The 25,387-nt window shown below is 39.7% G+C and overlaps 1 protein-coding gene across 2 annotated transcripts; it reads left to right on the plus strand.

Moving 5' to 3' along the window:
* Window positions 1–1,582: 1,582 nt before the first annotated feature.
* Window positions 1,583–21,701, plus strand: hgfb (hepatocyte growth factor b). Of its 2 annotated transcripts, none has more exons than XM_030732505.1 (18): window positions 1,583–1,719; window positions 4,383–4,539; window positions 4,810–4,922; window positions 5,517–5,631; window positions 7,323–7,471; window positions 8,988–9,108; window positions 10,077–10,195; window positions 13,673–13,838; window positions 13,936–14,069; window positions 14,844–14,937; window positions 16,097–16,227; window positions 17,134–17,163; window positions 17,662–17,767; window positions 18,324–18,398; window positions 18,518–18,667; window positions 18,766–18,872; window positions 19,269–19,411; window positions 19,927–21,701. In XM_030732505.1, the coding sequence occupies exons 1-18, from the start codon at window positions 1,668–1,670 to the stop codon at window positions 20,104–20,106; spliced, it is 2,142 nt and encodes a 713-aa protein (XP_030588365.1). In that variant the 5' UTR covers window positions 1,583–1,667; the 3' UTR covers window positions 20,107–21,701. The 2 variants fall into 2 exon arrangements, with proteins under 2 accessions (XP_030588365.1, XP_030588368.1); XM_030732508.1 differs by having other exon boundaries at window positions 4,386–4,539.
* Window positions 21,702–25,387: the final 3,686 nt, after the last annotated feature.

Raw genomic sequence — 25,387 nt, forward strand, 5'->3', positions numbered from 1 at the left:
CCTTCACACTCATATGAACTTGAGTGACATCCCATTCTTAACCCATAGGGTTTAATATGAAATCGGCTCACCCTTTACAGCTATAACAGCTTCAACTCTTCAAGGAAGGTTTTCCACAAGGTTTAGGAGTGGTTATGGGAATTTTTGACCATTCTTCCAGAAGTGCATTTCTGTGGTCAGACACTCATGTTGGATGAGAAGGCCTGGCTCACAGTCTTCGCTCTAATTCATCCCAAAGGTGTTATATCAGGTTGAGATCAGGAGGTCTTCCACACCAGACTTGCTCATCCATGTCTTTATGGACCTTGCTTTGTGTACTGGTGTGCAGTCATGGTGGAACAGGAAGGGGCCCTCCCCAAACTGTTCCCACAAAGTTGGGAGCATGAAATTGTCCAAAATCTCTTCTGTTCCTTTCACTGGAACAAAGGGGCTGAGCCCAACTTAAAAACAATCCCACACCATAATCCCCCCTCCACCAAACTTTACATAACTTGGCACAACTACCATCCTCCTGGCAACGACCAAATCCAGACTTGTCCAGTGGATTGCCAGATGGAGAAGTGTGATTTGTCACTCCAGAGAACATCTCACCACTGCTCTGGAGTCCAGTGGCAGTGTGTTTTAGACCACTGCTTTGCATTGTGCTTGGTGATGTAAGACTTGGAAACCCATTCCATGAAGCTCTCTACGCACTGTTCTTGAGCTAATCTGAAAGCCACATGAAATTTGGAGGTTTTTAGCAATTGACTACAGAAAGTTGGTGACGTCTGCACATTATGACCCAACTCTGTCATTTTACGTGGCCTACCACTTCATGGCTGAGTTGCTGTCATTTCCAATCGCGTGCACTTTGCTATAATGCCACTAACAGTTGACTGAGGAATATTGAGTAGCGATGAAATTTCAGGACTAGACTTGTTGCACAGGTGGCATCCCATCACGGGACCACATTGGAATTCACTGAGCTCCTGAGAGTGATCCATTCTTTCACAAATGTTTGTAGAAGCAGTCTGCATGCTTAGGTGCTTGGTTTTATACACCTGTGGCTATGGGAGCGATTGGAACACCTGAAATGAATGATTTGGATGGATGAGTGAATACTTTTGGCAATATACAGTAATGTATGTAATTTATGGATTAGATAAGGTTTCCCGTTGATACTGGACCGTTATCAAAATTCGCCACAATAAAAGAATATTTATCAATGCTTTTCCTCTTCCTAAACCCTTTTAAACAAAAGACAGTGGAAAGTTAATCAAGAAAGAGAGAAACAGATGGCCTCAAATACAATATTTACTAAGTCACAGGGTCTGAAGACACAGATACATGTAGCTGATATAAAGATCAGTTAATCGGCGTTGTTATTGAAGGTTTGGTAATGTGCATGTGTGTGTGCGTGCGTGCTTAATTGAAAAGTGAATGGTTGTTGAAAGAAAAGAAGTGAGAGAAGAGAAAAAGTGAGAGAGAGAGAGGAGGAGAGATAAGCAGACTCACAGAGAGAGAGGAGAGAGAGCGAGAGAGGAGGGAGGGGGAGGCGAGGAAGTACTTAGAGAGAAGACGCATCATCTGTGCAGTGGTAGGAGCAACATCTCCTGGTTGCAGTTCGACAGCAAAGGAAGCAGCGTTTCCGATTTGTTTTCCAGAAACCGTTGTTGCGTGACGAGACGATGCGGATTTACAAGCTCGTGTTCGGATTCATTTTCATCGTTTCTTGCTCCGGTAAGTTTGTCGAAAACTACTTAGAACTGCTCGCATTGCTGCCTAACGAATGACAGCAGAGTCAGTGTGTGAACGCACTGGTGTGCGCTCCCTGCAGAACAAACTGTCAAACATGAGTTAGGAGCTCCTTTATTCGTCTTGCTTTATTACTGTTGCATGTGATATTCGGATAATATCGTGGTCCTCTTATGTTTTACTTTATATAGGTCTGTGCTGCCAGTGTTGATTATATTAGTATCTTAGAAAATGATCACAGCGTGCTGTTTTATAGGTTAGCGTTATTTAGAGTCAAAATACATCCATGGCAATATTTCTTAAGATGCCCGTTCCTCGAAGAAATAATCAGTTTCTGTACTTAAGTGAAAAGAGATGCTTCTGTTAAGAGCCATTACAGCAGGAGATTTCTTTTCATTCTAACTCCGGACTAGTGCGAATTACACAATATATGGAGGCTTTGAGACTTAGCTAATTGGACAACTGGATAAATACATTTGATGATAAAGAATCTGCTTATACGCTAACCCACTGTCACATGAATTGACCTATTAAAATCGAATTAATCGTTCAGTCACCCTGTAACAGAGTGCAACTTTCGCGGTTCATTGCTCCCTGGCACCCAGCCGGGCAACTCAAGCTGACAAGAGGACAAACAATAAGCCTCTGGTCCTCTGTGATCCTCAGCTTGCTTACCACATCGTAAACCATCCAGACACTGAATCTGTAACCAGCTCCGATGTGTGACGTCTTCTCTTCAAGTGATTCAACGCTTTTTGTTTGTATGTTCTCTGTGTGTTTGTGTGTGTGTCAGACTCGATTTCATTTGGGGCCAGTGATAAATGACTGTGCATGCTATTAGATCCTGCAGAGCTAATAGCATGCACAGTTAAAGCAGACTTCTTCACACATAAAGGGTTGTGCAAAAGTCTCGAGCCACCCCTCATTTCTTTATATTTTGCAAGGAAAATGGGAAAGAAGCGCAGCAATTTATTGAAACATGTGCAAACATAAATGGAAATTCAGTATATATATATATATATATATATATATATATATATATATATATATATATATATATATATATATATATACATACATATACATATATATTTGGTACGACCACCTTTATTCTTCAACACAGAAAAAGCATTCTTGTCAGTAGTAGTCTTCAGGAATAGTTCTCCAGGCTTCTTGAAGGACATTCAAAGCTCTTCTTTGAATGTTGGCAGCCTTTGGTTCCGTTCTCTGTCGAGATGATCCCAATCTACTTCAGTAATGTTGAGGTCTGGGTGCTCTTGAATTGTGGGTTTTTCTATCCGGGTATGCTTTTACTGCATGGCAGTGTGGTTGTGATCATTGCCACGCTAAAAAAGAGAAGAAAACTGAACCATTGCCTCTCAGACATTTTCCAGATGGTATTTCCTGGTGGATCAAAATTTCATAGTACTTTTTTGTATTCATACCACTAGCTGAAATTCAGCCCCAAACCATGACACAGCCTCCACTGTGTTTTATAGCTGGCTGTAGACACTCACTATCATACCTCTCTTCTGACCCCTTCCATACTTATTTAGATTCATCACTCCATAAGACTTGTTGCCACTGATTTTCAAAGTCTTGTGCAATTTGGCAAGCCTCAGGCTTTTCTCCCTGTTTCCCTTCATTACAAATGGTTTATTGACAGCCATCATTCCACTAAGACCATTTCTGATGAGGCTTCAGTGAACAGTAGATGATAAGGGCCAGATACATCTCTCAAGTCCTGTATCATATCTTTGCTGGATTTTCCCCATTACTTTCAGGTACTGTTCATATATTGTAGATAGTTTTTTTTTTTTTTTAGGACTGCCACTTTTTAGTTTGTTTTCCACCTGACCAGTTTCCTCAGATTTTTTAGGGACACACTGCACACCATGTCAAGATAGTTTTTTCCTAACAGGTTTTTGGGAATCACCTTGTTGGAGCAAAAAATACAATTTTATGCTTGTCAAACTGTGTTACTCATAAATTAAAGTTTTTTGGTACAGGTTGCATGTAAGACAGTACGTGAAGATACAATTTAAAATTGTTTCTTTGCTAAGTCATCCGTTATGGGTAGATACAACACTGGTTCATCACTTGGGTCAGGTGCTTTTCTTTTAATGCTTGAATGATTTGTAGGTTTTGTTGTTTGTTAAGTGGCTTAACAAATGAACGAACAAACAAACAAAAAATCCACTGAAAATGCTCAGGTGCAGAAACTGGACTTTAAATGAGTGGAAATAGTCACCAGTATCCAAAAAAAACAAACAAAAATAAATAAATTAAAAAAAAAACTTGAAAGATTTTCATGAAGCCTGAAGAAAAATTGGCAAAATATAAAGAAATGAGGGGTGGCTCAAGTCTTTTGCACAATACTGTTTAATGCTGGTGTCAGATTTTCTCTAAACAGTTTGTTTCTATTGTTATTATTATTATTATCACCATTGTTATTAATATTCATTACTATTATTTTTATTATTATTAGCAGTAGTAGTAGTAATAGTAGCCAGCCAGCTGTGTTCAACCACAACAGCATCAGGCTCTCCCTAATGGGCCTTTCTCTACCTATAGATGAGTCTTACTAAAAATGTAAAATGTAAAATGCTACTGAATGGTCATGACCACATTATGTAATTATGTATCAGAAGGCAGAAGAAATGCGCTCCAGGACTACCAGAAAACTGACAGCATCCAACTGATGGTCCATTCTAATTCCTCCCACCTGACCAAAAGCAAGAAGATGAGCTTATCGAAGTGTGCTAAAGCCTGCAGCCGCAACAAAAGGCTCCCGTTTACTTGCAGGTTTGTCCGCCCTAATGGCGTTACCGTTTCAGTTCCAGGATATAACTTTGGTAACATGGGAATGGCTTTGAGTTCATCTTCCTTAATTAATGTCTGCATGATACATTGTTTTCATTTTTAGTTTTGCAGGCCTCTCCTTTGCATGCTGATGAAATACCTGCCGTACAGGTTTCCTTTTACTTCAATATGCCATAAAACTGACCATTGTAATCCTCACTCTCCCCCCCTCCTGTTTTCTCTGCCTCCTTTCCAATCCTCTTTATTCTCTAGAGCATTTCTCTATGATCATAAAAACAGGAAATGCCAGTGGCTGTCCTTCGACAGGAACTCACCAGGCGTTCAGAGCCAACAGAACATGAACTACCAACTCTATGAAAAGAAAGGTGCTCCGCTTTTTCCTCACCCAGCTGATACACAACAAGTGTCTCTGTTGTCATCGTGTCTCTCAAACTGAAAAAAACATCCTCGAGGTAGTCTTGCATAGTTAGGGAGCACTGCTTCAGTGGAAGTTTTGTTGAGTTAGAATTTTAGGAAAATACCCTTTTCATACAGTAAATACCTATTTTAGAATGATTTCAGCTTTGTGATGATGGGGACCCTCAAGGGGGAAGACAAGGAAGGGCAAGGACTATTGTCGTGTTTATTGGTTTAGGCCACATTATGGTTCATTTTCTATCATTAAGCGGTGTTTATGTAAACAATGGAAATTCCCACCCCTTTTCAGTCACACTGACAATAACTGTGAACTGTGAACATGCTGGCTGTGTAACATATTTTTCTGAATCCAGATTTTAAAGAAGATTGGGAAAACAGATTTGACTTTTGGCATTATCACTTCTCTGTTAAGCTCGATGTTTCAGCTGAAAATCTCCTTCTGTCTGTTTTCTCTATTATCTTTTCTGGCTCTGTGTACAAAACACTTATCACACTTACCAGATCATTCTCTGTTTCTTTTTTCTCTTTTATATATATTTCAGACTATGTTAGAGAATGCATTGTAGGAACAGGTCAGAGTTACAGGGGGCGGAGGTCAGTGACTGTGAGTGGGATCCTGTGCCAGGCCTGGGCTTCTCCTATTCCTCATGAACACAAGTAAGAATCTGATGTGCTTTACACCATAATGTCAAACAAAATAGTGTTATAAGCGCTTTCTTACTGTTAGTCTTGGCCTGTTAGAAATGCAATTAGCAAGTAGCTAGAGGCTGATCTGTATGTGTGCATATGTGTATATGAGTATGATATATTAGGGGCTGATTAGGCTCCTGGGAACAGTCATTCATCAGAACTGACCTCACTGTAACGCCTTACACAGTCACAGATCATTTCCTGCTTTGGACCTACTGTTTATCTAGATGTGTGTGTGTGTGTGTGTGTGTGTGTGTGTGTGTGTGTGTGTGTGTGTGTGTGTGTGTGTGTGTGTGTGTGTGTGTGTGTGTGTGTGTGTGTGTGTGTGTCTTTTACTAGGATTAGAATTATATCTGATATGCCACTTTTGGTTAAATTATAGGTACATTCCCTAACTACCTAAATACATTTTTTTCTGACAAAAAACATTGTTTCCTAATAGGAAAAAAGTTAAAATAATACAATGCCAGTGAAGGATCACAAAGGAGAAATTACCACTGATCTCAGTGAACCCAACAATGTAAATGCATTAATCTACGCCTATGTAATTAAGGTGCATTGCAGATGTAATAGTGGCAGAGAGACCAATGTGGTTCATTGAACATCAAAGATGACTGTATTGTGCCTTAGCCATACCTTATCGCTGAACCTTCTTTTTAAAAACTTTTTTCCTCTTTTGTTCCACATTATTGCCATTCTGGTCATTATTCTTTTTATTATTTGAATATTTTAAGATTATCCAAGAAAAAAAAATCTATTAATTGCTTGATTTCCAAAGAAAAAATACATGAATAGCATTGAACTTTCACAAGAAGAAAAAAAAAGTACACTGCCCTCTCCTCAGAGGTTTTAAATAACTCTGCTAGGCTTTGTAGTGTCGAATCAAAGCCAGCAGTGTATATCTGCACCGCCAGTGAACCTTCTTTATCAGGCTGTCATTAACTTTCCTGTAAATCAGGTAATTAAACTCAAGCACTTTGTATGTTTTATCAATTCCTCTTACAGACATGGGAAATTGACATACATGCACACATGCATGCATGCACACACACATACACACAAGTATAAATAGCATTTTTATCAGTGCAAGGTTCCCCCTCTTTTTTGATTGCCCACCAAAGACCTTCTCATTTTTGTACCTGTCATTACCGAATTTAGTGAAGGACTATTTCATAACTTTATCTTTTCCTCATCATGTGGAAAAACACAGCTTGTCTCGAAAGCTACGCTCACTGTGTCCATCATAACAGCTGGTGACCACAGCCATGTGCTTCCCTGATGTAAAAGATATGAGTCATCTGTCAGTGTGTTTATGTTACGTTCAACGCCAGCCTCACGGAAAACTAACATTGCTTTTAAGTATTAACCTGTTTTCCCTAAAAAAATACCAAAATGTGTCATTGATGATTCAGTCCTTTGGCATAGTTGTCAGTTACTTTTATTTTTGCTAATTTCAATCGGTCATGTTTATAGAACAGCACTCTTGTAAATGAGCGAGGAGTAGTCATTCTGTCAGAGATTAAAACCAGAGACCGCAAACTGTGACCTTTTGGTGTTTTTCAAAAAGAAGTCGCTCTGCATGCGAGCTGAAATACTGCATTTGGCAGCAGGTCTTGGTACATGTGCTTGTTTTGTAACTGCGGCTCTGCTTCTGACAGATTCATGTCTAAGAGGTTCAGGAAGAAGGACCTCAGGGAAAACTACTGTCGCAACCCAGACAACTCCACTGTTGGCCCGTGGTGCTTTACCACCGACCCCCGGCCACACCTCAGACATGAGCAGTGTGGCATACCAAAGTGTTCAGAAGGTGGGTTTTACACACAGGCACACACATTCGCACAAAATATATCTGTGTATATATACATGAGTGTGTATTAATCTTAAAATAATACCCATTTCACAATGTAAATGATCTCACCAATTGAGGCCTGATCATCTGAAATGGGCCGAGGCAAATTAGGCAGTAACGTAGTTGGACTAAGCAACATTGACCCTAACTGTGCTCTCTTGTATCTGTGTATGTATATATGTGTATATATATACATGTGTGTGTGGGTTCTTTACTTTCTGAGGCCAGCTGCAGCTGTTTCCAGGTGTGTGGTTCAGTTTACACTGTCCTCTCTCATTCCATCAGACTTGGGGTTTGTAAATGGTTTGAACCTGTAGAAGCTGGTGTTGGAATGTTACAGGATATTAATCCCCCTGTCATCTACTCAACATGAATTGTTAGCCATTATATCTATCCCTGTGGCATACATGTGGTTGTGATGAAAGAGTGCCTTCTCAGTGTGTTTCAGCCTTTATGTTATATCACACAATGTTACTGTCAGGCACTGAAGGAGGGGCTGATAATGACCTCTGTTATCTAATCCTCTGGGATTCATGCTGTCAGAGGGGTTATTTCCTCAGCATGCATGGCACTGGATCACTTTAATGAGGAGCCAGGTTGTGGTTCGATAGGATAAAATTGGAATCCTTCTCGCTCTTTAACTCACATGTTGTCCCACTGAGTTATCACAAGTTGTACAACAAAGGTAATGACTTTTTATTTTGATAAAAAGCCTGTGCTCTTTCCGTAAAAAAAAAAATGACTGGGAGGGTTTCTCCTGAAATTAAGTGGTCCTAATAGGAAACATACACACAGACACGCAAACATGGCGTGTACAAGCACAAATACATGTGCAGCATGTGGACTCACAAACATCTGTTTCTAATCTGCATCCTTGCTGTTGTTCACACTAGACAGTGTATTCTACTCACCAGGCAGAAAATGAGGCTTTGTCTTTATCAAAGAAATGTTTGCCTTTTTATAAAGGTTTCATAATGGGGCTTCATTAAAGCTGAAATGGGGGGGGTCAGTAAATACTGACTTTGAATATCATTCTGCTTGCACCAATTGCACCACCATGTCCTGCTTGCTACTTTATACTTTTACCTGATGCAGCCTGAAAAGACCTTTGATTGGCCAAAATATACTGAGGAGGTGCAGATGTTTAGTTCCTGCGCAGACAAATTGAAATTCCAATATGCTGAAAGATTATTAACCACTTTCTTGTCTAGTGATGCTAAAAAAAAAAATGTTGCTTAACCATTTGGGGATCAAATATCACACACTAAAGTGTAGTTGATGTTTAAGTTTATTCCTTTGTCAACCCATGGCTATCCTACTAAAACTATCATGATCAATTTCGCTGATATTCTGCACATGTAATTTTTGATAGATCGACTCAGTGCTTTTTCTAAGATGTTTCTAAGATGCCTGTTTGTGGATGAATGTGTCTATGTGTCTCTCTGTGTGCGTGTGTGTCTCAACTGCTGTGTAGTTGAGTGTATCAACTGTATTGGAGAAGATTACAGAGGACCAATGGACCACACAGAAAGTGGAAAAGAATGCCAGCGCTGGGACCTGGATGAACCACACAAACACCTGTACCACCCCAAGAGGTGATGCTCACACACACACACACACACACACACACACACACACATGCAGATTCACACTTGCATCAGCATTACACAAACTTGTGCAAGCGCTAATCTCACTTAGGCCCACGTCCACTTACATGCGTGCTTATAGCATGAAAATACTTTATGCTTTAAAACATTCATAAAAGAATTAAATGTTGTTGTTCCACACTTACTTTGGAGATGAAGTGATTTGGACTCAGTGAAAACTTTCCCCAAAGGAATATTATTGGAATCCAATGTGTGATTGTGTGTTTAACAGTGGTATGTTGGAAAATGTTGCTTCATTCTGACTTAACTGCTCCAAATTGCTTTAACCTCTCACTAGATTATGAAGCAGACTTGGATCTAAGCTGTTAGTTAATTTATACCCGTTTTAAGGCTTCCATATATTTTAATCTGTATCAGCATTTCTTACATGATCTTTGAGAATGTGTGTGTACATGTCAGCTGTGTGCATCTGTGTCAAGACAGCCAGTTGGATGGCAGGTGGTCTAGATTAGAGGAGACTCGTTAACACATCCTTAATCATCCCACTGTTTATGTAAACGAGGTCCCAGACTGCTCATAGCACACTAATGTAATGAGAGGGTCCCACAGACTGATACATCATGCCTAGTGGCTACAGGCCTGAAGGGATGTGGGACTTTGGGATGACTTACTGTAGAACACCTGTAGTGGTGTAACTTATTATCTTCCTCACTCCCCTGCGCTCAGAACAGTTATTAATGTGTCAGTTGCGTGCAATGGTGACTTGTCTTTCAAATATTTTATACTGCTAGTGATTCAAAAGGAAAATAGTAACATGGATCTCTTGACAGGGATATATTGTGGCAGTTAACATCAAGGAGTCCTCCAACAGTGTGATATATTTTTTTTTTTGCTGTGCTTTTCAGTCTTACACTGATTATTTTTGCACACTTATTTTTCTGTCTGTTTTGTATTAGGTACCCTGACAGAGGACTAGATGATAACTATTGTAGAAACCCAGATGGACGCCAAAGACCCTGGTGCTTTACCACAGACCCAAATACACCCTGGGAGTACTGCAACATCACAGTTTGCGGTGAGCCCTCATTCATGTTTGTTTGTGTGCGGTTAAATCCATTACCATTTGTCATGCATGTTACGGAGAAATCTATGCTTGCCTGTTAGTGGCTGTGTTTCTCTTTAGCGCAGGTCAATGAAGTGTGACTGACTCCATCAAAATTTACTGCTTCCTGTACCTTTACTACTCCGCCCCTCTTTTTGGTTTATGCTAATTAATACACAAACACATGCAGAGTTCCCCCTCTTGAGGCTGGCTCTTGGTTACGTCTTCTCTGATAGCCAGAATGTTTATTTTTTCCCCGCACCACTGGCTGGCTGTTTATTGTTCTATGCCAGCTCTTATGTGTGGTAGTCAAACTGCGCGGGTCTCAATTACTGCTCTACATTAGCGTCATGTTACACATGCAGACACAACACCAGGGTCGCACACACTACAAGCAGATCGCTTTCATTGCACCTCATACACTTAGTGCAAGCAGTGTGATTGATGTCTAAGAGCTTGGTGTGTACGTCACATCTGGCTTTGTGCTTTGTGTATCTTTGCACTTGTAGTAAACCAGCAAGCACATACTAGGTATGTGCTTGCAGTTGACCCCGCAATCAGTGACAAGTCACTGAGTCAATCACTGGATTCTTCAAGAACATAAAACAGAAGCAGAGCTGCTGTTGTTGTTGGGCTCAGCTTCATTCTCTTTGGTCTGTGACTGGCCTGCTTTCCTGGTAGAATCATCAGCAGTCCTGGCAGCATGTTTACTAACCGGCACTCCACCATGTGGACCCAGTGATTCACTATCCCCCCTTATTTTCTCCTCTCTAAAATTGCCTCCTACCCAGGGCACTCTACCCTTCTCTCACTCTTTCTCTATTATGGAAGCTTTTTGGGAACAGACCAAGTTTACGACCCAGTTAGTCTTAATCAAAACAAGGCACGCACAGAGAACAAGATAAAGTGTTCATTTGATAAGGCCTCTTCTTTTGTTTACTGTCAAACTAGTTCAAATCTATTTTTATGCATCCACTATGGAGGGAAAGTCTCTGTTTTTGAGACTTGATGATCTGCAGTTTTACACGTTTTTGAGTACAGTTGATCAGGTTAATGAACTTGTGTAATGAGGATCTCTTTGAAGACAAGCATAGCAGACTCAGTTTGTTGCCTTGGTTGTCCAATTTTAGCCTATTTTAAAACCACAGCTATTCTGTTGAAATAAGGTAGCCATGGCACTAAGACCATTTGGCACTTCAAAGACATTGTCACACTGAATACTTATATAATCCCGAATCACTGACTGTTTGCTAATATTGATATCATTGTGCACTAATACAAAGTGAATATATCTAGAGAAAGGGGAATTATATTGACACAAAACCTGGGGATGAGGACACAGTGTAATTTTTGGGCCAACTAATTTGGCTACCATCAGAGCAAATAGTTTGTTATAGTCTGAATTGTAGATCTTGGCAATTGGGAGATCAAATTCTGCACTGTGTGATGAGGGTCTAAATTTATCAGGAGACAGTTTTAACCCCCCCACCCCCACCCACCCACCAAAAAAAAGTGGCTCTCGGCAAGCAGTACTTTCTGAAGATTTAGACCCTTTCATGGTGTAGCAAGGAACAATATCCAGTTTTGTTTTATCTATTATATTAATCTTTTCTACAGAATTGTTACATACCTAACATTTTGAAAAGCTCAGTTGTCAATTTTTGCAGAGGATGACATTCAGACTGACATTCTGTTATATCAGCAGACTAATTTGTTTAATCTTCCTGGCCCCGCAGTGCAAATGCAAATTCTAACAATGGAGGAACTTGTACCCCTGTGAAGGTTCCTGAAACCTCTTCCTGGAATATCACTCATGGAAAACTATTTACAAATTTCAGGCAAATGGAAATGTGTACTGTATGTGCCATGAGTATTACAGTATCATTTTTAAAAAATATTTCTATACAGTTCAAAGGTTCAGTAAAGGGCCATAGCTTATATAAAGTTTGCCTTATTTGGAAAATTTCATTTTCAGTGGGGAAATAATTATTTGATCTCCTGCTGAATTTGCAAGTTTTCAACTTGACCTGCCGTGTTTGGAGGAAGAGAAATGCTGAGTATGACCCAAAGAACATGATCCCCACAGCAACAATCCCCACAACAATCCTATATAAAATCTGTGGCGGTAGCTGAAGCTTCGAGATGCCAAGCATCAGCCAAAAAACCTAAAGGGTTTAGATAGTTTCTGTGAAAAGGAGCAGGCAAAAATCCCTCCTGAGATGTTTGCAAACATGGTGAACAACTACAAGAAACATCTTACCGCTGTGCTCGCCAACAATGGTTTCTCCACCAAGTATTTTGCTTGGGGATAAAATTCTTATTTCACTCAGTTGAATGCAAATCAGTTTATAACGTTTTTCTAATGTGTGTGTTTTTTTTTTTTCCGGGATTTTGGTTGAAATTCTGTCTCTCAATTTAAATGAAACTATCATAAAAATTAGAGACTGTTCATTTTTTTTGGAAATGAGCAACCTTCCAAATTCAACATGGGATAAAATAATTACCCCCCCCCCCCCCACACACACACACACACACACACACACACACACACACACACTGCATCTCTCTCTCAGTTCACTGACCTCTAACTCACAGTCATTGTTTTCAAACTTTCTCCATGCACCATTTCAACTTCTATCAGTTCTTCAACATTTCTATGCACAGTGTAAATTAAACTATTTGCAGTGTGTCTTTTTTCTATTTTAGTGCAATCTTAAATAGAAATTTGTGCAGACTCAAAACTTAAGAGTTGTTTATAGTGATGCAGCTATAATTTTTTATTAGTATTTTTTTATGTTGAATGAAAGAATTTGTTAACTGTTGGGAGGTTTAATCTTGTAGCTTTCAAAAGTTTTGCATGATTTTTCCCATCTTAAGATTTTCTGATTTGGGTTAAGCATCAGTAGTGTTTTGTAGTCAGTGTTTATTTCTATTCATATACCCCAGAGGTCATTGAGAGGATTTGTATATCTAGCAAATGTAAATAAAGATTGATTTTGGGGGTCATGCTGAAACACCATTTCTGTTTTCATGCTGAAACACCATTTCTGTTTTCATGCTGAAACACCATTTCTGTTTTCATGCTGAAACACCATTTCTGTTTTCATGCTGAAACACCATTTCTGTGTTAGCTGCAAGAACACAAGATCTTGCGTACTTTCTAAAGTATCTAAAATAAAGTGAAGTATAATTTTAAGAAAGTGAAATAGAAATGAGAATAAAATCCATAAGGTGGAGAGATGGGATGTGTGGGGAGACATGGGACTGATGGATTGGATGTCCCAAGTCTACCTGAAAATTTTTTTCTTTGTAAAAATGTGCAAATAAATATGCAAAAATCTTGTTAATAACCATTGCACCATTTTATGTAGTTGCCATCACAGCAATATAAAATGCAAATTCGGGAGTCGTAAAAATAAAAATTCCACCTATCTTTTTTTTTTTTTTTAGAAAATTCTCCTAAAAGTAATGTGGTGGAAACGACCGAATGTTACCTGGGCAGAGGAGAGGGTTACAGGGGAACAGTAGATGTGACACCCACTGGACTCACCTGCCAGCGCTGGGACTCTCAGTATCCCCATAACCACACATTCCTACCTGAAGCCTACCCCTGCAAGTGAGTCAGAAACTTACATGATACAACCATCCACTCACTCACCCACATGCATGCACTTAGATTACAAGATGGCTTTCTTTTTTTTTTTCTTTTCCAGGGACCTGAGAGAAAACTACTGTCGAAATCCAGATGGTCAAGAATTCCCCTGGTGCTTCACTACAGACCCAAGAGTCCGCACAATGTTGTGCATTAATATCCCTCAGTGTGGCACCCAAAACAGGCCTGTCAGCGGTGAGAGACTCAACAGATTTATTTGACTTTGACAGGAGCAAGGGAAAAGACAATTTTCTCTCCATCGGAAGCAGAGAAATGTATGATATTTTCATATTCTGAGAGAGATCTTGTAACCACACACATCCCAATGGAAAGCTGCAGCTCTTTAAGACTGTGGGAAGGACTGACCACTATGTATCACACAAATGAAGTCTGACAGCAGCTCAAGATGGTCAGTTCTTGCTGGCCAGTTAAAAACGCAGTGTAAGGATTAGTGCTGGTTGGGATTCTTTTTGGGGTAGATCTGGAAGTTAAAGATGTCGATCTATAGCTGAGTACACAAATTCAGTTTCCCTAAGGGAATTTAAGGGGTATTTCTTTGAGACTGAGTGACCTTGAATTTGGATTATCAAACCACTCTGAGGCTGTGTTGTGGTTTACCCTTGAGGGTTGAATACATTCCCATATACAGTATAAGTGAAATTAAGGGTGACGGACAGCTAAAAAAAATTATGAATGACTTGTGTTTTTCTAAGTTATTACTGCGGAGGATTTCCTTTGTGTTCCCAGCCAAACATAAACTAGGTCCAATGACAACTATGATAGCTCAACTAAGGGTTGTCTATTCTTTTGCTAGCATTTGAACTCGGTTCAGTTTTTTCAGCAGTGCTACATACATAAATGTATACTTCTCAAAAAATGTGTGTAAAAATGTGCCATTATTTGTTTGTATGTGTGGTTTGTGCCCACAAGGCGCATCTAACTTTTCTATCTCACTGTGTCCAACTCTAGACTGCTATGAAAGCTTTGGAGAGAATTATCAAGGACAGCAGTCAAGGACTAGATCAAACCTGCCCTGTGCTCCCTGGAGCGACCACAGCAACAGGTCGGCCCACTGGATCCTCGCTACTTCCTAATAACTTTCCCAAACTCGACTATAATGTAAAAAACAGACTTGCACCATTAAGAAAACTGTAGGCAAGCACTACTGCCTAAAATAGAGATCAAACTGTCACACAGGTCTAGAACAACAAAGCGTAGGAGGCACTCAGTAAAAGAAAATGAAAACACAAATAATGATCAGAAGATGACCGTATGCACAAAAGTCCCAGCATGCAAGCGTGTCTGAGTTTTCTAGAACCATGTGTGCAAATCTGAGACATGGTGTTGTTTTAGGGAGGCCCCTTATAAGTGACCTCTAGTTAAGTGTTGCTGTTGCTAGTCAATCAAGGAAAACCCCTTGTTCGCAGAGAAGAAAACAACTCCTGACAACACTCTGACTAGCCTCCCCAACATCTTTTTATGGCTCGAGAACGGTTTTCCTGAAAATGACCCAGCTGAGCAAGAAAGACTCCCAGAGATAACTTGGCTGAGGGATATACTCTTTACAACTCACCCTTGACCCCAAGCCGCTCCTTTACAGGAACACTTCAAAGCCACTGAACTCCACTGCCTGACTCTTTCTAATGGGTCAGAAATCTGGGTTAGGAAGTCACAGAGAGAACTGGCTGCGCCAGAAGGATAACACATATAAATATGGATTTTAAACCCTTGATTGCTGTGAATTCACCACCTTATTAGTCGAGGAATTTAGTGTAAGGAAGGATTTAGTTTGGGGCTTTAAAATTCTAGTGAGAATGCTTCATGTGTGGGATACGTCTGCACGAGTATTATGTGAATGTAGGTGGGAACATACTGTCTAAGTGAGTAATTCCTTTGCAAATCACCTCATTATCTTGTCTGGAGGGAGAGAGCCTACACAGCTGTGTATTTGATGGTCCAGATCCTATCTGCCTAAATTCATTCAGCTTTTACAAATAGTTATAAATCAGTAGAAAGTCTTTTTTTTTTTTTCAAAAAGTGCCTAATTATCTGTTAAGAAAGAAAGAAAGAAAGAAAGAAAGAAAGAAAGAAAGAAAGAAAGAAAGAAAGAAAGAAAGAAAGAAAGAAAAAGATTTTCTTTTGTTTTCATGTTGTCTTTTGGGCTTACTAAATGTTGATGAAAGATTAGTTAAGGGATCATTTGGGTTTCTGTGTTTGTTCAGTGGTGAGAGGGGCATGCTGATGGCTGGCCTGGAAGGAAACTACTGCAGGAATCCCGATAAAGACAAACATGGTCCCTGGTGTTACACCAACAATTCTGCCATACCCTGGGACTACTGCAATGTAAAACCATGTGAGTAGATGTCTGCACACAACAACACCTTCAGTGACACACACAAACACATAAAGAGAGACATGCTTAGAAGTCAGTGAGATAATCTGTAATTGAAGGGTTATCATACTTACTTCATACATACTTTAGAAAAGACTGAGCTAGCGTAGATTTGTGTTCACCCCCCACCTTACACACACACACACACACACACACACACACACACACACACACACACACACACACACGATTAATCTGCAGTGGGTAAGTCTGTCTAAACTCACAGGAGATCCATACTGATCAGAAAGCCCGAGGGTTTTGTATGGACCACGAGCCAGAGGCGTCATGTTTCTAACTGGCTTATAAAAGTCTGTAAATCTGTTTATACCCAACTTTTAAATTAGAAGACAATAACCTAGTTGTATTTCAAGTTTTCGGATTCCTTCTCACACACTATTTTGTAAATAATGATGTCGCATTTCATATATTTTAATATATTACACTTACCATCTGTTATCTTGTCAAACCTCTATGCAGTATAAACTCCATTATCATGCATCCATGTTTGATTACTTGACACGGGCATATTATGAGTTTCAGACTATACATAAATTCATGAAACCTGACCTTAAAACTAGGAGAAAAGTACTTTAAGCTACATAAATAAAACATAACCTGTTATGCTCCTGTGACGTCTGATACATCTAAAAATCTAAAACTAGGAAGCAGCTTCCACCTGCAGGCAAACTGCAGCCCTTTAAGGCGCGTTACATTCAATTAAACATGACATGGAAAACAAACTCAAGGGCCCTGATAGCTGTGGCGCTATGCTCACTGTGAAATTCACACCCCTGTGTGTAGGCTGCTTCTTACCTTGTATGAGTTAATACTCCCTGATCACTTGCTTGTCTCCTCGCCTCTCTGCAGGTAATGCTTCACAGAACACCATCCCACTGGGTGAGAGTCTCTCAGTGCTCATCTGTCTGCCTGTGTATGCAAGTGGCTCAGCTGCTGAACTGCATTTGATAGGCTACAAAAGTTGATGGAGTCCTTTTTTATGTCCAGCTATAATGATGCATGAGATAATGGTGTTGTGGTGGCATTTGTTTCCCTTTCTGTGTGTGCATGTGTGTCTCTGTGTGTTGCTTTAAGCTGAACAAATGATGAATCCTTCACTCTCTTGACATTACAAATGTGTTCCGTTAACATCTTCAGTAATCACCTTAATTATTGGCCTCATTGGTTAATGTTTTATGATGATGATTGTGCTGGATCATTAGGCAGTGCCTTTGCATTGTGACTATGTAAACAATATATGTCAATGTTAACTATAGTGTCACTGTGTCTGTGAATGCATTTTTATGGCTATAATTTAATGTAAATTGTGTGTTAACTAGACATTAACATATATTTAATATATATTTTGTAATGTATATTTGTGCTCTACTTTTCAAGGTGAGTGGAGCCCTGTGGGCTGTTTTGTCCATAAGAGAACGAGGATCGTGGGAGGAGGTCCAGTGGGCATATCAGAAGGCAGCTGGATGGTCAGCATACAGAAAGGGTATGGTATTTAACATTCTACACATTTTCCTCTACCACTGAAGAAGAACAGAGGACCATCCTGCTCAGACTACCCTTGAATTTATAAAAAATAAATAAAATCTGCAGGGTTGTTAATTCTTTTTCTTTTCTGTTCTGTTGACTGCTGCAAAGTTAGGATTTATGTACAGGATATGTTTTTTTTTAATCGTATTGGTCAGTCAGTGTATACATATACAAATAAAATGTGTTTAAGAGCAAAAGAAACAGATTACCTGTTCAAGAACATCAATTATAATACTTTTATTTCTCTGAGTAATGTAAGGAAACAGCCTGTTAAGTCAGATTGCTAAAATACTGTTTACAATGTAATTATCAGTGATGCACTGCAGTATTAGTGAAGTTTAAAATGTAATGAAGGACATCTTGTGATATGATTCTATGAATTGTATTGTTAGGTTGTTAGAATGACAAAATTTTTTCTCCCCAAATTTTGTTTAACAATGACACGATTTCAGGTAACATAGGGTGTCTTAGATCTTACCTCAGTGTGACATTGTGCTTTGTGCTCTACTCAGATCAATGCACTGGTGTGGCGGTTCACTAATACGAGACGAGTGGGTACTTACTGACAGGCAGTGCTTCTCCTCGTGGTAATATTGTCATTTTTTTTTTTTTTTTTTGCTTAAACCTTGAAGGATCTGAGCTTTTTGAAGAGTAATAAATGAGCAATATTTCTGGCTGTATTAACTCCTTTCTTGTGCTTCTTCAGTGTTCCAAACCTCAGTGAGTATCGAGTGTGGCTGGGAGTCTCTCATATTCAAGAGGGCACACCTGATTGGTCCAAGAGACAGGAAGTCAACATAGCCCATGTGATATGTGGCCCTGAGGGTTCCAGTTTAGCCCTTCTAAGGCTCTCTAAGTGAGTGCCTAGAAGAATGATCTCAGGGATATATTGATATATTTTTCTATGTTTGTGATGCTGATCATGATTTGTACTGTACATTGTATGTTTGTCAGGCCTGCCCTTCCCGCAGACAATGTCCATACAATTCAGCTGCCTTTGGCTGGGTGCGCCATCCCTGAAGAAACAATATGTAAAATGTATGGATGGGGAGAGACCAAAGGTACAAATATTATGTGTGTGTGTGTATATATATATATATATATATATATATATATATATATATATATATATATATATATATATATATATATATATATATATATATATATTATAGCTGTTATATATTATATATATTATATTATAGCTATTATAGCTGTTATATACCCACCTATTCTGTGGTTCTTCTGGAATTGCAATGTATTGCATTTATGTTACATTTTTCCAGCAGCAGGCCTCAAATATTCTTTTTTTTTCTTTGCATGATATAAGGTTGAGGTGTATTCTGTATATAGTTGCAATATGTTAACCCTGGGCTTATGTTAACACTTGGGTTGCATTGCATTGTGTTTACTACAACAAAACAAAGGCAATGAAGTGCAATTTTCAACTCTTTCAGGCACTGGCTATGAAGATATGCTAAAGGCAGTGGACCTCCCCATTGTCAGTAATAGCCGGTGCAGAGAGATGCACAGAGGAAACCTCCACATCACCAACAACAAGATCTGTGCAGGAGGGAAGAGGAATGAGGGAGTGTGTGAGGTAAACTGTTGTAAACAGTTTGTATTATTTTCCTAAAGAAGTGTTTTGCTATTTAAACACGAGGTCAAATGAATGTTTTAGTGATCAGAAGGAAAACGGCACACTAGAATTCATGCAGTGCATTCAAGCCTTGTTGGTAAACAAGAACAGGCCTTTAGTCCTATGGCTAAAGTAATTGTTCCCAGTTTGAAGCTACGTGGGTATTAGCGCCTTTGTTTAACACAGTGCTTCCAAAGCCCAGTTTGATCTAAATCTCAAACAAATGTTATTTGAATCCGTAGGCTTAGTATTCAGTCGGTTGTAAATAGAGCAGCTGGAGACTGTTGCGCTCCAATTTCATCAGCTATCAAAGACTTGATTTTGTGGTTTTTGGCTTTAGAAAAGAGATGCCCATGTTCAGAAATACTATCTATCACAGAACATTAAAATACATTTTGATGTCATTTGACTGTCAAACATGTAAAACTGTGATGATAGCCACAACTGTATTTCTTTTCTTTCTTTCTTTTTTGCAGAGGGATTATGGAGGCCCTCTGGTGTGTCAGGATGGTGATATCAGAGTTATAGTTGGAGTAAGTGTCCATGGCAGAGGCTGCGCTCGGGCCAACCAGCCTAGCATTTTCATTAATGTGCCCTACTACACACAATGGATCTACAAGGTTTTCAGATATTACCCCAACACTGACACCGTCTGAAGACTTAACAGAGAATGAATCAAATTCTGAGGACTAAAACAGATCTAGAGCCTCCACTTAAGTCCAGTGGTGCTCTCAGGATGCCTGGTTTATAATGTTTTGCATACCAACACAGTCCAGATCAATAGGAAATTGATCTGAAGTTATACTTAAACTATGATGTAATATTTAAAAGCATCAATAATAAGAAAGAGTCATTGATGGCAGTTTTGAAGCCCAACATGGATGTTATTCTTATTTTAGCCATACAGTAGGAAGTGAAGTGCTGGAGCATCTAACAAGTCAAGAAACAGCAAAGTAGGGCTTTGACTGAAGTGGGAGCAGAACAGGCAAACATATATCTGTTTTGTTTTTGTTTGTTTTTGTTTGTTTTGTTTTGTTTTTTGTCCATTTCACAATTTCATTTAGGTAGCAATTCCACCATAGTCATATGTGTGTATGTGAATACTCTTGATTCCTGGCATTACTTGAATATTTTAAATACCAAATTCAGTGGTTCAGCAGCTGCTTTTATAGAGTACGTTAACAGGCCACTTAAAAACTATCCAGTGGTAGGGCAATGCTAAGGGCACTCTGACCAAGCATCTCCAGGAGCTTTGATAAAGTGGTCCTTACTGTAAATACTATTTTAATGAGTGTGTTTGTGACACTCTTAATTCATTTAGGTCTTATAGATCTATGAGAACTCAGATGCTGTGGTGGACAGATAAATGGCATGAAGTGTTCTATCAGTGTGTTTTAGCTTTTAGCCAAATTTCTGTTTCATTATGGGGGCAAATAAACAGAAAACCTGAAATAAACTGCATCTTCCTTATTCTCATGTTACCATAGTACAACTGACTGAAAGATGCTCTTTGCTTTCTGTGTAAATAAAATGAGTGGATGGTTAACCAGTGTTCACAGGATTTGAAAAACAAACTTTTTTTTTTTTAACATTTATGTGTACACAAAAGCTCTTTCTGTACAGAATTTACTATTTCCTTTAAAACGTTGAATCATCATCAGTGTGTCTGGTTTTTTTTTAAGTTTTGAATTTGTGTGTGTGCGTGTGTGTCTGTATTTAAAAAAAAAAAAAAAAAAAAAGAAGAGAAAAGAAAAAAAGAAAACAAGTGCAGAGGGAGAGGGTGTGTGAGTCTGTGCATGTTTGAGCCAGAATTAAATGAATCATCTCCACTCTCAGACCTTGGCAGACCCCCCCCCCTTTTTGATTCCACCCCAGATAGTAGTGTGTCAAAGTCTGGTGGTTCTAACTTTGTGGATGGGATGTGATCTTTGTAACATTACTGTCAGTAATGGGCTTCACTGCGACGACTGAACAAACAATGAAACAAGTTGACACACTTGTTTTCCAGTGTCAGTGTTTGAGATGGCTTTGTAACTACATCAGCTGTATGTCTGTATGGGAGTAGGAAAATGGTCTGTGTGTAAGTTTGTATGCGTGAGTCTGTGTGTGATTGTGTGCACACTGAAAAATGCTGCAAGCTGCTATATTCTACAGATTGTACAGTACTGCCTTATAATGTATAATATGTATTGTATTGTATGCATTTACTATGAACTTCATTTTATCCAGTGCTAAATGTTAAACCCTGTTTCAGCAAGTTTTTGAAATGCTTTATGGTGACTGTCACTATATTAAACTCTTTTTCTACCCATCTGTGAATTTCATTTTTCATTTCATCTTTTGAATGTAGCATTCTTTGAAAGTCCTGTTTGTGTTCTGAGTACATACGTGTATAGTCGCAGTCAGTTTGCTGCTTAATTAATACAAGGTTGTTATATTTCATTACCAGAAGATGGCACCATAGTAGCATAGAGACTATGGGGATGGCTTGGTAATCTTCCTAATCGCCCCTCTTCTCCCTCTCTCTCTCTCTTTTCTCACACACACAGATACACACAATCCATACAGTCACATTTGCTTCCACTTGCACACACAGAGGCATATACCTACCACTGGTTCCAGCCATGTAGCCGTTCTTGATAAAACACTACACCACAATAGCAGAATTTTGCTGTCGCCACATTCAGAGTCTCATAGAGTGGGAGTGTGCGATAAATATGAGGGGGCATTAGAGTATATGTGTGAATGTGTGTGTTAGAAATGGAATGCATAAAGGTGAAAGAGAGCAGCGACTGAGAGCTGGAGATTAAATGCTGAATCCATTGATGCTGTATTAAGAAACTTATGGAGCAAGCAGAAAATACACCAGGATCGACACTTTCTGTTGCAAGGTGTGCATTGCTTGCTGATGCTGAGACAACACACGCACACACATGCGCGCGCACACACACAAACACATGCATACAGCTGGGACAGTATAGTATCTGTGATAATGCATACTGTAGAGATATCAAAGAAAGATGACGTGTAGGAAGTTTGCTTTCATGTGCGGGTCAGCAGAGAGAACAGAAAGACAAGAAAATGTAGATATAAACAAGTAGACACAAGAACACCACCTCCACCCCCACTCACCCCCTCTGTGGTAAAGTGCTACAGCATACAGGAGGCTAATAATCCACTGAACATGGCTTGTGTCATGGCTGTTCAGTCTTGCATGAAAGCACAGTCTAAAATGTGGCAAAGAAAAATGATTAAGAACAACAATCAATCTTCAAACAACAATTAGTTATAGACAACGCAGCAACGTGACAACTTAAGGAATAAAATGAGACACTTTCATTTCTCTCCGGCTGGCTGGCCATTGAAATTCAAACACAGTAGCAGGATAGTTTCACATGCTGCCACAGTTGGCTGACGACTCCAGGCAGATCTGCTTCTCAATCCCTCTGTATCTGTGTGTTACGTATGTGACTAAATGAAAGAGAGGGAGCGGCTGGGAGAGAAAGTCAGAAAATGAGAGAGGAACTGATTATTCTAGAGAAAGGCTTTTATAAGCCACAAGACTCCCATTACAGATCATTATGTTTCAGATTTAGTTAAGAATATCTTTCATAATCTAATTGGGTTGTCTTTGTAATGTCATTTAACCTCTTTTTAGACGCTTTCTCTTCTCTCTGTGGAGTCTTCAGTTTTAGGCCTCTGTTGTGCATGTGTGTGTATTTGAGTAGGCTCGTGAGTGTGTGTGTGTGTGTGTGTGCATAATTGTCAGATTATTATTACTTCCAAGGGTAGACTTACAGGAGTTTGGGGGGGGGGGGGGGGGGGGGGGGGGGGGGTCATACCAAAGCTTTTAAAAGTATCTATCTCCTATCTGCATTTCATCTTGTAACATGACACACCTTTCCGTCCTAACACTTGCTGATACTCACTTTTCATAGCATGTTCAGTTTAAGATACATTTTAAAAGAAAAAGAAAAAACCTCACTTTTACTTTGAAAATAGCACTGAAATTTGAATCCATTTAGTCTAATTTTCATAATTTGATAATGGCTGGACCCAAAAAACAAACTTAAACAACTGATGTGAACCTTAAAAAATTTATTTACACAAATGGAACTATTTACAAAAGGTTAAATAGCAAAAGGGCGGTGGAAAACTGAAGTGGTGGTCTGGTCGGGTCTGGAAGTGGAGAGAAAGAGGATTAGCAATGACTGGCTAGGAGGAGGCAAATGCAAAGGCGCAGAGTGTGACTGAGGAGCGTTCTCACTTGAAAGGTGATGGTGAATGGCAGAGGGAGGGTCTGTAGGCAGGCAGGCTGAGTTCCACAAGTGGTGTGGATTCAGGGGTGGAGAGCGGGTAGGCAGGTGGATTGCTGGTAAGTACTGATATTTAGTCCTGAGTATTCTCAGGCTTGGATGGCTGCACAGTGAGGATCCAACTGTGGATCTAAGGGAGTTTCAGGTAAATGTCTTGAAATGGGTGACAGGTAAACCAGGCAAACAACTAAGAAGCAGATGAACAAGACCAAAATGAGACCTCAAGGACTGTAATCTAGGAGGGCAATTTAACAACACAGTGGCCAGGATGATCTGCCAGAGAAACACAGCCACATCCAGTTCTTAAAAACACAATCTGGATGACGATAATGGATGGTGACAAAGGTGTGCAACAGCCAGCACAGGAAAATGCTGCTCCACCCATGGGTGGTTACACAGGAGTCTGCAAACATCTCCACCCGAGGGCCAAGAAGAGACAAGGAAAACAACACCACCCCAGCCAGACCCAATCCTAACACTAATGGTGTTCTCTCAGTTGTGTCACATGGTACCTTTTAGGGGACCCGGTGAGAAGCTTCGCAGCAGCATTCTGGACTATTTGTAAGCGATCCTGAGATGATTTGTTTAAGCAGAGGAATAACGAATTACAATAGTCAAGGTGAGATTCAATAAATGCATGTATAACCATTTCCATTTCACTTCGAGACACAATATATTTAAGACAAGCAATGCTGCTCAGATGATAAAAACAAGTTTGTACAACTAACATACTTCTCCAAGGTGAATGTCTGATCAAAAGTAACACCCGGATTTCTCACAGTGCGGGCAAACAGAAGATGAAAGGGGTCCAAGATTTTGGATTACTGTGGGAACAAAGTTTTCAGATCAGAACTTCAGTTTTTTTGTGTATTCAGAGATAATTTAATATATTGACACCAAGAGTGAGTGACTCATGGTAACAAACCCAGAGAACCTTAACCTGACACTGTATTTCCCCCTAGCGCTACAGTATGTTAACCCACAGCTTTGTTTCGATTGACTCTCACCTGCGTTCAGGTGTTTTTAAGCAAATTAGCTCCACTCTGCCTCACCTTTCCAGTTCTAAACAGCAGATAAAATTAGCATCAACTGGGGGAAAACAATGGAGCATTTAGCTCACTTAATCAAGTGCACCAAAATATGATTTTCAATAAATGCAGAGATTGTGTGCTGCTGAATGTGTAAACGGGTAAATGTTTTCGCATCTGAGTGTGACGCGGCTGGCATGAAATGAGCACCTCTATGATCCTGCACCAGTCCGTCGTGGTGAAGAGCGAGCTGAGTGTGAAAGCGAAGCTGTTGATTTACCAGTCAATCTACATCCCTACCCTCAGCTATGGTCATGAGCTTTGGGTAGTGACCGAAAGAATGAGATCGCAAATAAAAGAGGCAGAAATGAGCTTCCTCCGAAGTGTGGCTACGCTCTCCCTTAGAGATAGGGTGAAGAGTGCAGCCATTCGGGAGGTGCTCAAAGTAGAGTCGCTGCTCCTCCACATCGAAAGGAGCCAGTTGAGGTGGTTCGGGCATCTGACTAGGATACCTCCTGGGCTCCTGGATTGTTATACAAGGGCAGTGCACTGGCTGAAGAATATTTGTGGAGAGTTTCACTGTTGAGTTAAAT

The sequence above is a fragment of the Archocentrus centrarchus genome, chromosome 6, assembly GCF_007364275.1.
Source record: "Archocentrus centrarchus isolate MPI-CPG fArcCen1 chromosome 6, fArcCen1, whole genome shotgun sequence".
NCBI lineage: Eukaryota > Metazoa > Chordata > Actinopteri > Cichliformes > Cichlidae > Archocentrus > Archocentrus centrarchus.

What these genes read in the sequence shown, in the direction of transcription:
- hgfb (XM_030732505.1), top strand. Translation starts at nt 1,668, where the DNA reads ATGCGGATTTACAAGCTCGTGTTCGGATTCATTTTCATCGTTTCTTGC. An exon ending in CTACTGCAATGTAAAACCAT is followed by an intron (nt 16,228 to 17,133) that starts GTGAGTAGATGT and finishes GCCTCTCTGCAG; the next exon opens with GTAATGCTTCACAGAACACC. An exon ending in TGGATGGGGAGAGACCAAAG is followed by an intron (nt 18,873 to 19,268) that starts GTACAAATATTA and finishes CAACTCTTTCAG; the next exon opens with GCACTGGCTATGAAGATATG.